This window comes from Colletotrichum godetiae (assembly GCF_030913485.1).
Source record: "Colletotrichum godetiae strain CBS 193.32 chromosome Unknown BDP55scaffold_22, whole genome shotgun sequence".
Lineage (NCBI taxonomy): Eukaryota > Fungi > Ascomycota > Sordariomycetes > Glomerellales > Glomerellaceae > Colletotrichum > Colletotrichum godetiae.
This window is the reverse complement of record NW_026851270.1, coordinates 652,576-664,737: the sequence shown is the minus strand read 5'-3', so window position 1 is coordinate 664,737 and position 12,162 is coordinate 652,576. Positions and strand designations below refer to the sequence as shown.

General features: G+C 52.9%; 6 protein-coding genes across 6 annotated transcripts; 4 read left to right on the top strand and 2 right to left on the bottom strand.

Moving 5' to 3' along the window:
• Positions 1 to 3,102: 3,102 nt before the first annotated feature.
• Positions 3,103 to 3,435, top strand: BDP55DRAFT_552778 (uncharacterized protein; the record flags this gene model as incomplete). Its single annotated transcript, XM_060569236.1, has 1 exon — positions 3,103 to 3,435. The coding sequence occupies one exon, from the start codon at positions 3,103 to 3,105 to the stop codon at positions 3,433 to 3,435; it is 333 nt and encodes a 110-aa protein (XP_060429329.1).
• Positions 3,436 to 4,778: 1,343 nt separating this feature from the next.
• BDP55DRAFT_162512 (uncharacterized protein) lies at positions 4,779 to 5,469 on the top strand. The gene has a single exon (XM_060565695.1). The coding sequence runs from the start codon at positions 4,917 to 4,919 to the stop codon at positions 5,283 to 5,285; it is 369 nt and encodes a 122-aa protein (XP_060429328.1). The 5' UTR covers positions 4,779 to 4,916; the 3' UTR covers positions 5,286 to 5,469.
• Positions 5,470 to 6,057: 588 nt separating this feature from the next.
• On the bottom strand, positions 6,058 to 6,686 carry BDP55DRAFT_552816 (late endosomal/lysosomal adaptor and MAPK and MTOR activator-domain-containing protein; the record flags this gene model as incomplete). Its single annotated transcript, XM_060569241.1, has 3 exons — positions 6,058 to 6,337; positions 6,424 to 6,569; positions 6,633 to 6,686. The coding sequence occupies 3 exons, from the start codon at positions 6,684 to 6,686 to the stop codon at positions 6,058 to 6,060; spliced, it is 480 nt and encodes a 159-aa protein (XP_060429327.1).
• A 1,235-nt stretch (positions 6,687 to 7,921) lies between these two features.
• Positions 7,922 to 8,815, top strand: BDP55DRAFT_729086 (uncharacterized protein; the record flags this gene model as incomplete). Its single annotated transcript, XM_060579523.1, has 1 exon — positions 7,922 to 8,815. One exon carries the CDS (start codon positions 7,922 to 7,924, stop codon positions 8,813 to 8,815), a length of 894 nt encoding a protein of 297 aa, XP_060429326.1.
• Positions 8,816 to 9,153: 338 nt separating this feature from the next.
• Positions 9,154 to 10,209, bottom strand: BDP55DRAFT_694265 (uncharacterized protein; the record flags this gene model as incomplete). The annotated part of the gene is made up of 1 exon (XM_060577328.1): positions 9,154 to 10,209. The coding sequence occupies one exon, from the start codon at positions 10,207 to 10,209 to the stop codon at positions 9,154 to 9,156; it is 1,056 nt and encodes a 351-aa protein (XP_060429325.1).
• A 531-nt stretch (positions 10,210 to 10,740) lies between these two features.
• BDP55DRAFT_162402 (MED7 protein-domain-containing protein) lies at positions 10,741 to 12,080 on the top strand. The gene is made up of 3 exons (XM_060565694.1): positions 10,741 to 11,087; positions 11,148 to 11,324; positions 11,376 to 12,080. Exons 1-3 carry the CDS (start codon positions 10,830 to 10,832, stop codon positions 11,700 to 11,702), a joined length of 762 nt encoding a protein of 253 aa, XP_060429324.1. The 5' UTR covers positions 10,741 to 10,829; the 3' UTR covers positions 11,703 to 12,080.
• Positions 12,081 to 12,162: the final 82 nt, after the last annotated feature.

Here is a 12,162-nt window from a genome sequence, read left to right as displayed (position 1 = left end):
GGTCTGGCCCTGAGTGACAAAGCTTTCTTCCTGACATTTTGAGATCGATGTCGCCTGCATGTTGAGCTGGCCTTGTCCGGGGTTTCTTTGCCTGTCCCTGCCTGAGTGGCTGCAAGGGTCCCTGAGGTTGCAATGCCAGTTCTTCTTCCTTGATCATTTTGTCTCGTCTGAAGTATTCAAGAGTACTTGTCAGCGTCCCCGGGCGTGTTCAGGCTCAAGTAGACCGGCTGCGAGGGAAGTAGAGGATAGGAAGGTGGCGATGGAAATGTCAACCTTGCATTCATGCCACCTCGATGACGTTTCATTCTGAGCGGCAGGCAAAGCCCAGGTGGTCTCACGGAGCGGCCCTCAGTCAGCCCTGGTGCCGTGGAGAAGCCCTTGTCTCCTGACCTTAGACATGGCCTTCACCATAATGCTCTATCCATATGTTAGTAGTGTGGGGGAACCAATAGTTTCAAACATAATGCCGCAGAAAATAGATAATGGCTCGACGGTTCATGCCGGCTACCATCCACCCTCTCCTCCGGTGCCAAGACCTCTCCAGGGGAAACGTCCAAGTCTCCCTATTCTCCACTTCAAGCTGACTGTTATCTCTTGCCTACGGGACGAACCATGGCCCATGGGCAAGGAAACAAGAAACAAAACAGTAACACGGGGTTAAGGCACGTATGAGATAGAGGACCCCACAGCGGCCGCAAGCAGAGCGGGCAGAAAGCAGCCTTACCTTGAGCGAGAGGCTAAATACTGCCCCGTCACTCCAATACTTGCAGGTCGCAGCCCGTAGCGGGAACACCCACTTCAAAGAACCCCCAAGGGTAGTGTTCAAGGTTGTACCTGGGAGATGAAGTCTGCAAGTCTTCTGCAGTATTATACACATACACACCAAGAAAGCTCGTTGAGAGTGGAGAAGTTCCGCCTTGCGTTCGTGACTGTTACTGTCAATTATCCAGGGGAGAACAGCAGATGGGAACTGAACCCCAGAAAAAAGGAATAGTTTTGCGGCAGGATATGGAAATCGTGCTTGATGAATGAATGTACCACACCGTACGAAGTTGAGGAGCTGACAGCTTGGACATTGAAATGGACGCCCAATGATACAAGAAACAAGGGAAGGAATATTTCATCCAGATTCGTACCTGAAGTTTGACAGCACAGGCACATAACAGGCAATCTCTTTGTTTTTTCCTGCCAGCGCCTCGTTATGTCCACCCACACCAATTTTCACAGCATTCTTCTTTCCCTGCATTCGTTTGTATCCCAAGCCAGATTATATTAATATTCTCAATTTTGTGCCCCCTTGCAAGTCGTATCATATTCAAATATCTCCAACACTCGAGAGTGGAGTGTGAAGCATCGAGCAGGGCCCCCTGCGAGGACATTTTCGAAGCGACGATAAACGTGGCAAGCAGATATCCCCCGATGACCGCCAGCCTCAGCCTCTAGATGCAAGCTGGCTGGCGGCAGGTCAGTAAATGCGTTTCAAGGTTTGTATTGTCTACAGGGTAATAACGACGAAGATCTCGGCGACGAGACTCGATGGACCAAACGGCGCGGATCCGAGACGTAAGGCCATGGTACCCACCATGAAGGTTGACATATGGAGTGTACGTCATTCCCGCTTTTATGTGAAGTGTCAAAGTCGATTACGAAGATATGGGTCGGCGTTCGTCGTTCATTTGGACGTGGATGTTGTGTAAGTGGAGGCGATGGATAGTGGTCAACCGCTTATTGCTCCCCCACCTCGAATAGGAAATAAGTCGAACATGGCCATGGCAGCGGCCTGTTTTATATGCATCATGTAGGTATATATGTGTGAATGTACGTGTGTAGTGTAGCGCGGTGTAGTGAAGTGTATGTGTATGGAGGCATTATGTGCGCCAGTCGTGACAACACATCGTGCGGGTCCCAATCAACGACCTCGAAGTATTTGACAAAGTATAAGTTAGCTCAGTTGCCCCTCGGGCTAAAGAGATGCTACTATGAGACAAGAAGCTGCAGGGAAAAAAAAATTGGATTTGACAGGTACATCGACGTCAAAATCTACTTTGTAGACGCCAAGTACGAAAAACATCGCGGCCGGTGGAAAATCAGAAAACGAGTATCAAAAACCTGTCAAACCTCGAAACGGCAAAAAAAGAAACGAACCACCTCACCTTGGTGTCTTTCAGGTCAAACAAGATCGAGAAAACGTACCCCCGTTACCCACACCCCCGAGCCGGGCCAAAACTAAGAGACCACTGCTGCCCAACGGCCATTACGCCGAACAGCCAAAAAAAGAGACTTCTCGATCGCGGTTGCGAACGACATTCTTTGTCTCTGCCGAAACGGGCTGCCAGACGCACCTCTGTCACTCGTAGCTTGCTGGCTTTTTGCTACTATCTACTACGACTGCTGCGGCCATTTCTCAATAATACTACAGTCTGCCTGGTCAGTTCCGTTTTGAACCATTTCCTTTTCGGTTTTCTTTTTCACACGCCCCTCCTTTACCATGGTCCATGGCATACATTTTTGTTTATCCCACGCATCTTCACCCCCATGGCAAAAAACCCCCAAGCCAAAAGCGCTACCCCTGAAGATGAGGGACCATCATTGGACACAAGTGACCAAAGAAGCATCATTGTGTACAGCATGGTATTGCATGTTGTAGGGGGAGGGGGGCAAGAGGAGAAGGGGGGCGACCAACTTGGAAAGATGGGAATGGGAGAACAGGACCAAAAAAAAAAAAACCATAAATAAAAGATGGCTAACAAACCTTTTGTCTGGCTGAACAGAGTCTGAACAGCCCAGTACCAAACCTAGCATTCGTGACTTTATATTATACCCGAGACCCCCGATACGAAACGAACCACTTCTACTCCTCTCTCGGTTCTGCTGCTACCGCTCCTCCTCTTCCACCTTGTCTCCTCCATTCTATTCTCCACCTCATTGCGCATCGACGAGCTAGTTACCTTCTCTAGCTAGCCAGACGGACCGGCCCGCCAGGGGAAAGGGGAAGAACAGCATCGAAAAAGAAAATACCGAAAGAGACGAGAGAGAGAAGGGAAAAAGCACAAAAGAGAGAAGAAGAAGATCATAGGGGGTGGTACAAGAAGCAGAAGAACAATGTGTTACTTTTATCAAACACGTTGGGTCTGCGGATATTGGAGATGGGGTCAGTTCAAACAGCAATGCAACAAAGAATACCGGACGGGCGAAACATGCGGACTGAAGTTGGTGTTCGAAACCATCACAAACGAAGACCGATGCAAGCTGTGCTACGATATGGACAAGAAGTATCGTCGGTTAACCAAGATGCAAGGAGACGTCGCTCGGTGGCGCCAAGAAGGGAACCGCAAAGCGACTGTCGAGCGGACGGACCTCGAAATACAGCTGGTCCAAGGCCAGATCCAAGATATGAACAATCAGCATTGGACCCGGGTGAACCTATTGAACTGACGGGATCGTCTCCTGTCTGGCTGCTGCTTGCTGCTGGGCGATTTCATCATGGTTCCATGAAGGGGTTCCTATATGGGTATGTTGCAACTTTTCTTTTTGTTCGGTTCTTCCCCTTTTCCCCTCACCTCCCTCTCCGAATTTTTCTCCATATACGAATGCCCCTCGTTTGCTGGACCTATCTTGTGCGGTATGGTGGGAGTGGCGGATTTGCTGCTCAGGGGTAAGCCGAGTCGGGGGCTGTGGTGTGTGTGTGTGTGTGTGTGTGTGTGTGTGCGTGCTGCGTGTGTGTGCCAGCCACAGGACCGTCGTTTGCTGACTTGCTTTCTACTATCAGTGGTTCTCGAACCTCCCCTCACATCTAGAGGGGGACGACGATATGACGAAACGGAATGGGAAAGCGCGAGCGGAAACAACGGTGCGGAAAATCGATTGACGAAGAACGATTGAGGGAAAAGGGGCAAGCAAGTCTTTGACAAACTGCGGGACTGGAGAGGTTTCCTGTCGAACCCTGGCTTTGGGGGGGAATTTCCAAGTTGAACCACGTAACGGCCGTTCATTCGCTGATTCTGCATCATTTTTGGTCTCTTTTTGTTTTTATTTTTCGTTTCTTCTTTTTACTTTATTGTCCCTTCTGCTCAGGTTGGGGCCGGCGGACGTTTATATTTCCTAGAGACGGAATTATTGGGAGGCTACAGAATCCTGTACGGTTTTTATTTCTCACCAAGAGAGCATCTCGGCATAGTTAATTTTAGCCCACGTTGGCAGTCAAAGTGTTGTGTGCGTGCTGGTGCCCGCAAAGAGACCGCCTCGTGTAGGATGCTTCGTCGCGAACCCGGTCCGCCGTCTAAGCGGCGACAGGGACTTGAATGACGGGCCCCTCAGCAGCTCCTTGCTTAGTCTCGAAGCCCATCTCAAGCTGTCCTCGGAGTCCCCTCCGTCATTTTGAATTGACTCTTGTATCCCCCTGCCTAAAAGACCTTGGCCATATTGAAACCTATTTCGCCAGCTCAGCCCGAACGGCTCGGACCAAACATTTCATGGGCTCCGGGAATCGAATGATGCCAAAGCAAGGCGTTGACAGTCGTGCTTCTTTCTTCAGGGCACACACAACGGAGGAGGGACTGGTGAAGAAATGCTCTCCCACTTTTTTCTTCCTGCACGGCTGCCCGTCCAGCAGGTTTTTGGTGTGCTTATCAGGTACGTAAGTTGCAGAGGGCGGATTCTGCCGGCGAATGAGAGTGGCACGCGACGGTCGACGGCGAAAGGGACAGAAGGCGGTGTTGCGTCGATCTGGTCTAGGTACAGCACAAGCACGACGAGTAGCGGCCCTTCATACAAACATCTAGGCCCTCTTCGCTCCTGCTGCTTTTGGTATTTCGTGTTTTCTATAGCGAACTTGAAAAGTTGATGTCCCCCAAAGGCACGTCATTCGTTCTCACGTGTCGCCGTCAAGCAAGTGAGGCGAGACCCCGCGGCTTTGGATGAGCCCCCTCAACGTCTCCCGCGTGTGCCCCTCCCCGGAGTCCTTGTTAGCACAGCACACTGACAAGCCGTACCTGTCATCTGACCCAAGGCTAAAGTGGAGGGAGGAGCGGGAGGAGCAGAGAGAAAGGCCTAGCGTAGGAGAGACTGGGGACAGAAGAGGGACGAGGAATGGTGGTGGGTTGTGTCGGGCTTCATGGGATGGGACTGGGAGGCCGCCCCATCTGGCTGCAGCACACCACCCCTCCTCATGCCGTCCATCCCACTTCACTTCCAAGGTACCATTTCTTGGACTTGTCTCCGCCAATGAGCCACGGGAACCGCACAGACTCCCGCACAACCCTGAATGGCGGGCATCAGAGTCTTAATATGAGCCTCTAAATGCTTCCCTCCTGTCCAGAGTTGATGGTGCTCGTCCGCCCCGAAAGGTCGGCCGAAATCCAAGCTAAAGGTGTCGCTTCCAGACAAGGCCTGGACTAGGATGCAACATTCCTTGCCAAAGGGTCCACACTAGAAAAGGTAAACATCAGCCGGAGGTGCACGTGGCCATCTTTCAATGGGCTAGGCAACCCATGACCTGCCGCTGAAGAATATTCAAGACGCAATCATTGGCCCGCCATGGTACGAACCAGGGGGGCTCCAAAGTGGGATGGAGAGAATTTTTCATTGATTAATTCGTGGTCTTTTGGGCCCATCGTGTCCACCTTTCTCATAACCTCGTTGTTGCCCAGACGTTTTATACAAGGGTTTCCGAACCAAGTACAGGGTTCTGACATAGAAAATGGAAGAAGAGGGAGAAAAAACAAACAGGAAATGCGATATGTGAGTGAACGTGGATGCTTCTCTGGGTATGGTGTTTGTGGCATTGTAGCCTACCGAGTACTCTGATTTTTGTGTGGGTGGATTTTTGGGAAGCGTGTGTCTGCATACTGTTTTTGGAGGGGTATCGAGGGAAAATAGAAAAAGATGTCGTCACTTCATGCCATTCCGTCCCATGTTGCCGTAATCCGACGGGACCCTGACCATGCGTGGACCAATACGAACAGAAAATACAGCGCAAAACTAAGGAGCATAGCTTAGCCGCCCTGGCCGTGAGCTCGGGTGGGCAGAAACCAAGAGAATGATTCATGACCAAGAGTTTCAAGCCATTGCCGCTGCTGCATCGGCGAATGTACCGACAAGGGGCTTGTCCAACTCGGTCTTGACTGCTGGTACGCCGTGTCGCATTTCGATCGTGTCATCTTCCTGGGGAAGCCAATCCACTTGGACACCGGTTGGGGCGTCGTCCTTGGAAGCCAGCTTTGAAAGGAGGTGCTGGTACCGCACGATGCGGGCTTCTTGCCCTGCATACGCAAATGTAGTCGGCGCAGGGCGATGTGCGTGATCCTGCGGGGCAATCTCGAAGATGTCGACCATATTGCTAGGAAGACCGATGTTAGCACTCCCGGTTCTGACATGAGGAGCAAGCCCGCCGTCCCGGAGATTGGGTCGAGAGTCAGTACGTACTCGGACGTTTTCGCTACGACTCGCTGCAGAGCCTCAGTCTCTCGCTGCACCTCCATCGGGTCCTCCTGTCCATTGACACTCTGCTCTCCGAAGCTGCCATAGTGCACATTGTTGGGATCGTCGTAAAGGAGTCGCGATTCTTCGTCCTGAAAGACCCGTCAGCCGCTGCATACTACGCTGCCAATACGCCAGCCCGCAACGCCACCCACCTCGTCATAGACGTCCTTGTTTCCCCGCCCGAGGCATGACGCACAAATGCCCATCGCGAATCGAGAAATCGGCGGTCAGTCCCTGGTCGTTCGATGCGCTGTCGTCGGTAAATACTGGGGCACGCGTCGGTCGAAGAAAATAATTTTCAGAGATAAAATTTCATTAAAGAGTGGACGGAGCTTTGCTACCAAGCAGTGTTCGGCAAAGCGGTGGCGTGAGGGAGTGGTTGATGAGCGCGTGTTTGGATTACGATGCTGGTGGCAGAAAGCGCAAGATTGCGACGATGGAATGACGTTCTAATTTGGGAAGGCGGTCAAGCCTCGGCTTCGGAATATCGAAGCCTCCGCGCCATTTCCCCACAGCGGGACGGGACGGCCAGGCCCGAGCTCCACGCATCATTTTTTCCTGGTGTTTTGGGACGAAAAAAAATGCTGGAGGACCCGGCAGTGTGTTCGAAACCTGGACCTTGCACCGACCCGACCTGGCGGTTATCCTCACTTAAATTCCAGCGACGGACAATCGCCGAACACCAATGGGGGGAATGAATTCCGTCGCAGTTGCGATGCGTCCTGCTCGACATCTTTGCGGCGTATCCACCTCATTATGCATGGCATCCGTTGGCTTTGTCTTTTTGACTCGCGCAAGGCATACGCTGGGTGGCTGGTCGGATTATCTTATCAGTGCAAGGGTTGAAGCTGAGAGCTCTCCCTTGGGGACACAGACGTCAATATTGAGCTCTGTGTCACTTCTTTCCCTCCTCGCATCTCCCTGGCCCCTGAGAACGGCCTCAACTGCACACTATTGACTTGGAGAAACCCCCTTCATCGCCAAATACGGCCTGATCACAGTCCATTTTGGGTTGAAGACCATCCAAGTGGAAGACGGCTCTATCGCGATGGAAAATGCTATACAATATGGAACCCCCTCCAAAGATTTGCAGAGCTACTTGTCTCCGGTTTTCCGTACCCTCGGCCAGCTCTATTGTTCTTCGTGGAGCAATAGGTCGCAATACAGGGAAACGACATTCCTTCGACAGCAACGCATTGCGGACTTCACACAAAGACTTCCGACTGATTTCTCTAACAGATCGTCGCGCAGTGTAGATGACGAGCATATAACTCCATCTTCTCTCCAGACAAGATGCTACCTTTCTTGATCATCACCTTCAACTAACTAACTCACACTACCCAGCTTCCCGCTTCCGCCAGCTATAGCAATCGTCTTGCGAGCTTCTCTACATCTCATTCCCTCGATCCGTCTATTCAAACCCCAGCGAGCCACTCTCACGATGGTCTACCAACATAGCTTCCTGACTCTGTCAGTCCTCTCCTTGGCCTCAATCGTTGCTGGTCGACCCGATAACCTGAGAGGGCGAACACCTCCAAATCTCAACACCTGCCCCTGTCTGCCGGAGGGCACCCCGAGCGTCATCACCAAGACCGAGACCGCCCATTCCACAGTCTACCAGACCGCATCCGCTTCTTTCGTCCAGGAGACCGTCACGGCTACCCTCACCGTCACGCGCCGGGCAGAGACCCAGACTGAGACCCGTACCGTTCACGTCACGAAGACGGCCGAGGAGCAGGAACAAGTTACCGTCACCTGCACCGAAGTCATCAGCGAAGGTCCTGATGGCTCAGCAACCACAAAGACCAAGCCTCCCGGAGGCCACGGACACACCAAGACAAAGACGCGCACCGGCCATGGTGACTCCGAGACAAGTGCGCCGGGCCATGATGATGACGACCAAGCTACCCAGACAGATGCTGCATCTGGTTCCGCAACGGCAACAGCAACGGCAACGGGATCCGGCTCAAACGGCGGCAAGCCGACCGACAAGCCTCCTCACGGGGGTGATGGCGGCGACGGTGGCGATGATGATGACAACGGCAATGGCTCCTCCAAGCCGACCTCTACCCACCACTGCAAGCACTGGAACGGCACCAAGTGCGTTAAGCCGACCGATGCCCCCAGCGACTCCGCCGTCACTCTCACGGCCACGGCCACGGAAACCGCAATTGCCACGGGCACAACAACCGGGAACGCTCTACCAACCTACTCGGTCTGCTCCGTCTCGGTGGCTCTCGTCACCGTCTACAACACGGTTACTGCGACTGTCTACCAGACCGGCACAGCTCCTGTACACAAGCCTCGCGCGCCGACCGCAGTGGCCGCCTGGTAGTTGGGTTGCCGCCCGCATGGTTTCTGGTTGTGATATATGGATGGAAGTATCTGGGGACGACATATTTCTCCCTTTAGTATGGGTGGTAATGGTGAAAAAGTAATGTCTACTGTAGTTAGGAAGGGTTCTCAATAATATCAAAGGTGTTCATGTTAAGCTTCAATATGCACAAGTGACTCGGAGGGTTCGCCTGAGGACGTTGAATTTACTAACCAGAAGTGAAAGTGTAAATTACAGTATTTATACAACACATAAAACGTCTCAGCGTCCCATCGGAAAGAGGTCAGGGGCTTATGATTGAAGACGAAAGACACCCCTCGACTGGACAAGGCCGCTTGTCATGAGCGGTATCGGAAGCCCATAAAATCGTCCTCGTCCTCGTCGTCCTCGTCATCTTCTTCCTCGTCGCCATTGACTCCCACATTCTCTTTACCACTGGCTTCAGTCGGCTTGTCAACAGGGGCAGTGGTGCCTGTAAAGCTCTGCTTCCTCAAAGCCTCCCGCTTTTCCTTTAACCTCCGAACCCTAGCCTCGAGCTCCTCCATATCCTCAAATTCCGTCTCTAATGCTCGCGTAGCCTCCTCTTTCTCATCGAGAAGATCTTTCTCCGCAAGGAGTCGCCGTTTTGCTTGTTCTTCCTCCTCTGTCTTTGCTGCTGCCGCAGTCTCCTCGGCCGTCATGGCTGGTGCCGCGATAACAGCGTCCTCCGAGTACGGCGCTGTTGTCGCAGCAATATCCGCCTCGAATGCTGCCCACTCGTCCTCGTCGACGGCCCCTCCAACAGGCTTTGTAGCTGTGCCGTCTTGCTGGGTAGCCGGGCCAGTAGCGTTCGGCTTCGTCGGTAACTCCTCTTGCGGGATCAATGGCGATGGTCCAATGGGCTGCACAATGGGGGTTGAGTTTGAAGATGTCGCATCCCTATGCGCAGGCGTGTGCGGGCGCGACGGAATCTGAATCTCAACCCCCTGAACTGGGGTGGTGGACGTTCGGCGGTTCAGCGAAGGTGGTGTGAGTGTCACGTCCTTGAGATCACGGTCTGACTCGCCAGCGGACAAGCGAGTAGGCGTGCTCATATTCCCCTTGCTTCGCTTCTTCCGCACTGCATCGGCTGTGTCATCATCTTCCATATCTTCATCTGAGTCGTGTTTCCGCTTGTTCGAAGAGACTCCGCCTGCGGCCGCCGATCCGCTCGCGCTCGTGGACGTTTGTTGCGCCACCTTGACCTTCGCCGTGTGCCCGGATCCGCGGATATGGCTATCCCAAAGAGACTCGGACTTGATCGCCTCGTGACAGAGGGTGCAGAGCAGCTTGCCCGCATCGGAGTAGGCAGCATGAGGATGCTCGATTCGTCTTGCAGCACGTTGCTGGCGGAGGAGGGATCGTACATCGGCCATGGTGGTTATGAACGTGTCTTGACGACAGCTGGATGTGCGCAGATGCTCTGCAGACTCGGATATGACAAGAACCCTGCTCAATGGCTCGTAGGTGTTGAAGGTCGGAAAGCCAGGTGAGCTTGTACTCGGGCTTGAGAATTGAATGGAGGCAACGCAAACGACGTAGCGTGGTAACGGTAGTAGCGTTTCCGTACCTTTGCTTTGGCCTGGGAAGTGGAGGTGACAAGGTGCAGGTGCCAGGTGGGCAAAATTGGCGCCAGTCCGACTCAAGCACAGCGGGGTTGCTACTTACCTCAGAGCGCGAAAGACTTCCGACGCTACCCCGGGTGCCCCCATGGCTTTCCAATCGGTGCTGAGTCCTGCAGGTGTCCTCCACTGACTCCTGCCTCGACAAAACGCGCTGGCGGGTGCAGCCCGATCTTCAGTTGCCCGTGCTTCCATGCTCCCGTTGCGCGATTCGCAGTCGCATTAAACTCTCACCCACATTCCTCGATTTCGACGCTACCGAGACAAACACAGCTCAAGAATCTCCACATACGAATAACCAGGGAACGATTATCACCGTTAGACGACCTACAACTATCCAGCGCCTTTCTGCGACGATATCTACGCCAAAAAAGATGGCCGACAGCCCAGATGAGCCATCGCAAAATGCGCTGGCCTCGACATTCCCCAACCCGCCGCCTTTCTGGAGAGACTTTACACCTGAGAACGTAGCTCGATTAGAAGAGCTCCGGAAGGCTCAGGCAGAGAAGGATGGCATTGCCGTCAAGGACTTGCCGGCTCGCATACCAAACACCCCCGAAGGCCTCATGAATCTACAACCACCGGCCGAGCCGCCAGCAGGAACATGGAAAGTTTTGGGCGGAAACTATACCGTATGTTTGTCCAACTCGTGGCGATTGGATAGGATGCGGGGACGCTGATACTCTGCTTAGCTCGACGACAAGCTTCCCTCTCTCGAGGAAGGTGAGATCAAGCGACTGGTGCCAGCACATTCAGAGGAGAAGGATGGAAAGCATCTCGATCGAGCATTCGAGCTCAAGAAGATGGCCAAGTCTCTTCTGCTAAACTTTCTCGAGCTCGTTGCCGTCATGGCTACGGTGCCAGACGACGTAAGTTAATAGCTACCTCCCCTTACCGCCTCATAAACTGACTATTCCTAGGCCGCCACGAAAATCGAAGACTTGCGCACCCTATTCATCAACTTCCACCACGTCCTCAACGAATACCGACCCCACCAAGCACGCGAATCGGCCATCGCGCTGATGCAATCGAATCTCGATCGTACAAGGGCGGAAACGGCTGCTATTCGAGCACAAGTGGACAAGGCCAAGCGAGTTCTCGAGGGCTTAGGAAGCCTGGATACACCCAAAGTACCGGAGATTGTCAGCTTGGTCATTGATGGCGAGCTGACCAGCAAGGAAGCGGATATGTTTGCTAAGACAAGAGAGCAAGAAGTGTGGGGAGAGGCGGATGGTTTGTTTCTCTAGCATTGAGACAAGGTGCGATTTGTTACATGGGAAGACAGCGGTATGGCCGTGTATCCATGGGTCTTTGAGCATTCCATAATCTGAATGTACAGACGGGCTGGCAAGGCGATGACGGTGACGGTACGGTGGCGAACAAAGGTTCGTGGTGTATTTGGCAAGCATTGATACCCATACCTTCCAAGAGGGATGAACCACGAAAATCGGTGCCAGCGAGACATGGCAATGCGAAAGGAAATGGTGCTACGACACCAGATCTGAACAGACGACGATATAGGCGCTCTTAGTCAGGCTGACACGGGGAAAATAGCATTTAACGACGTAGACGATAGAACAGCCAGAAGCGCAGATCATAAATTCATGCTCGACCGGCTTCGTGCCGGAGTCGACTAAATCAAAAGCAGCAATCCGGTATCAATCCTCCGCAGCATCGCTATATTGCGCCCACAAGAAAATAGCCCCA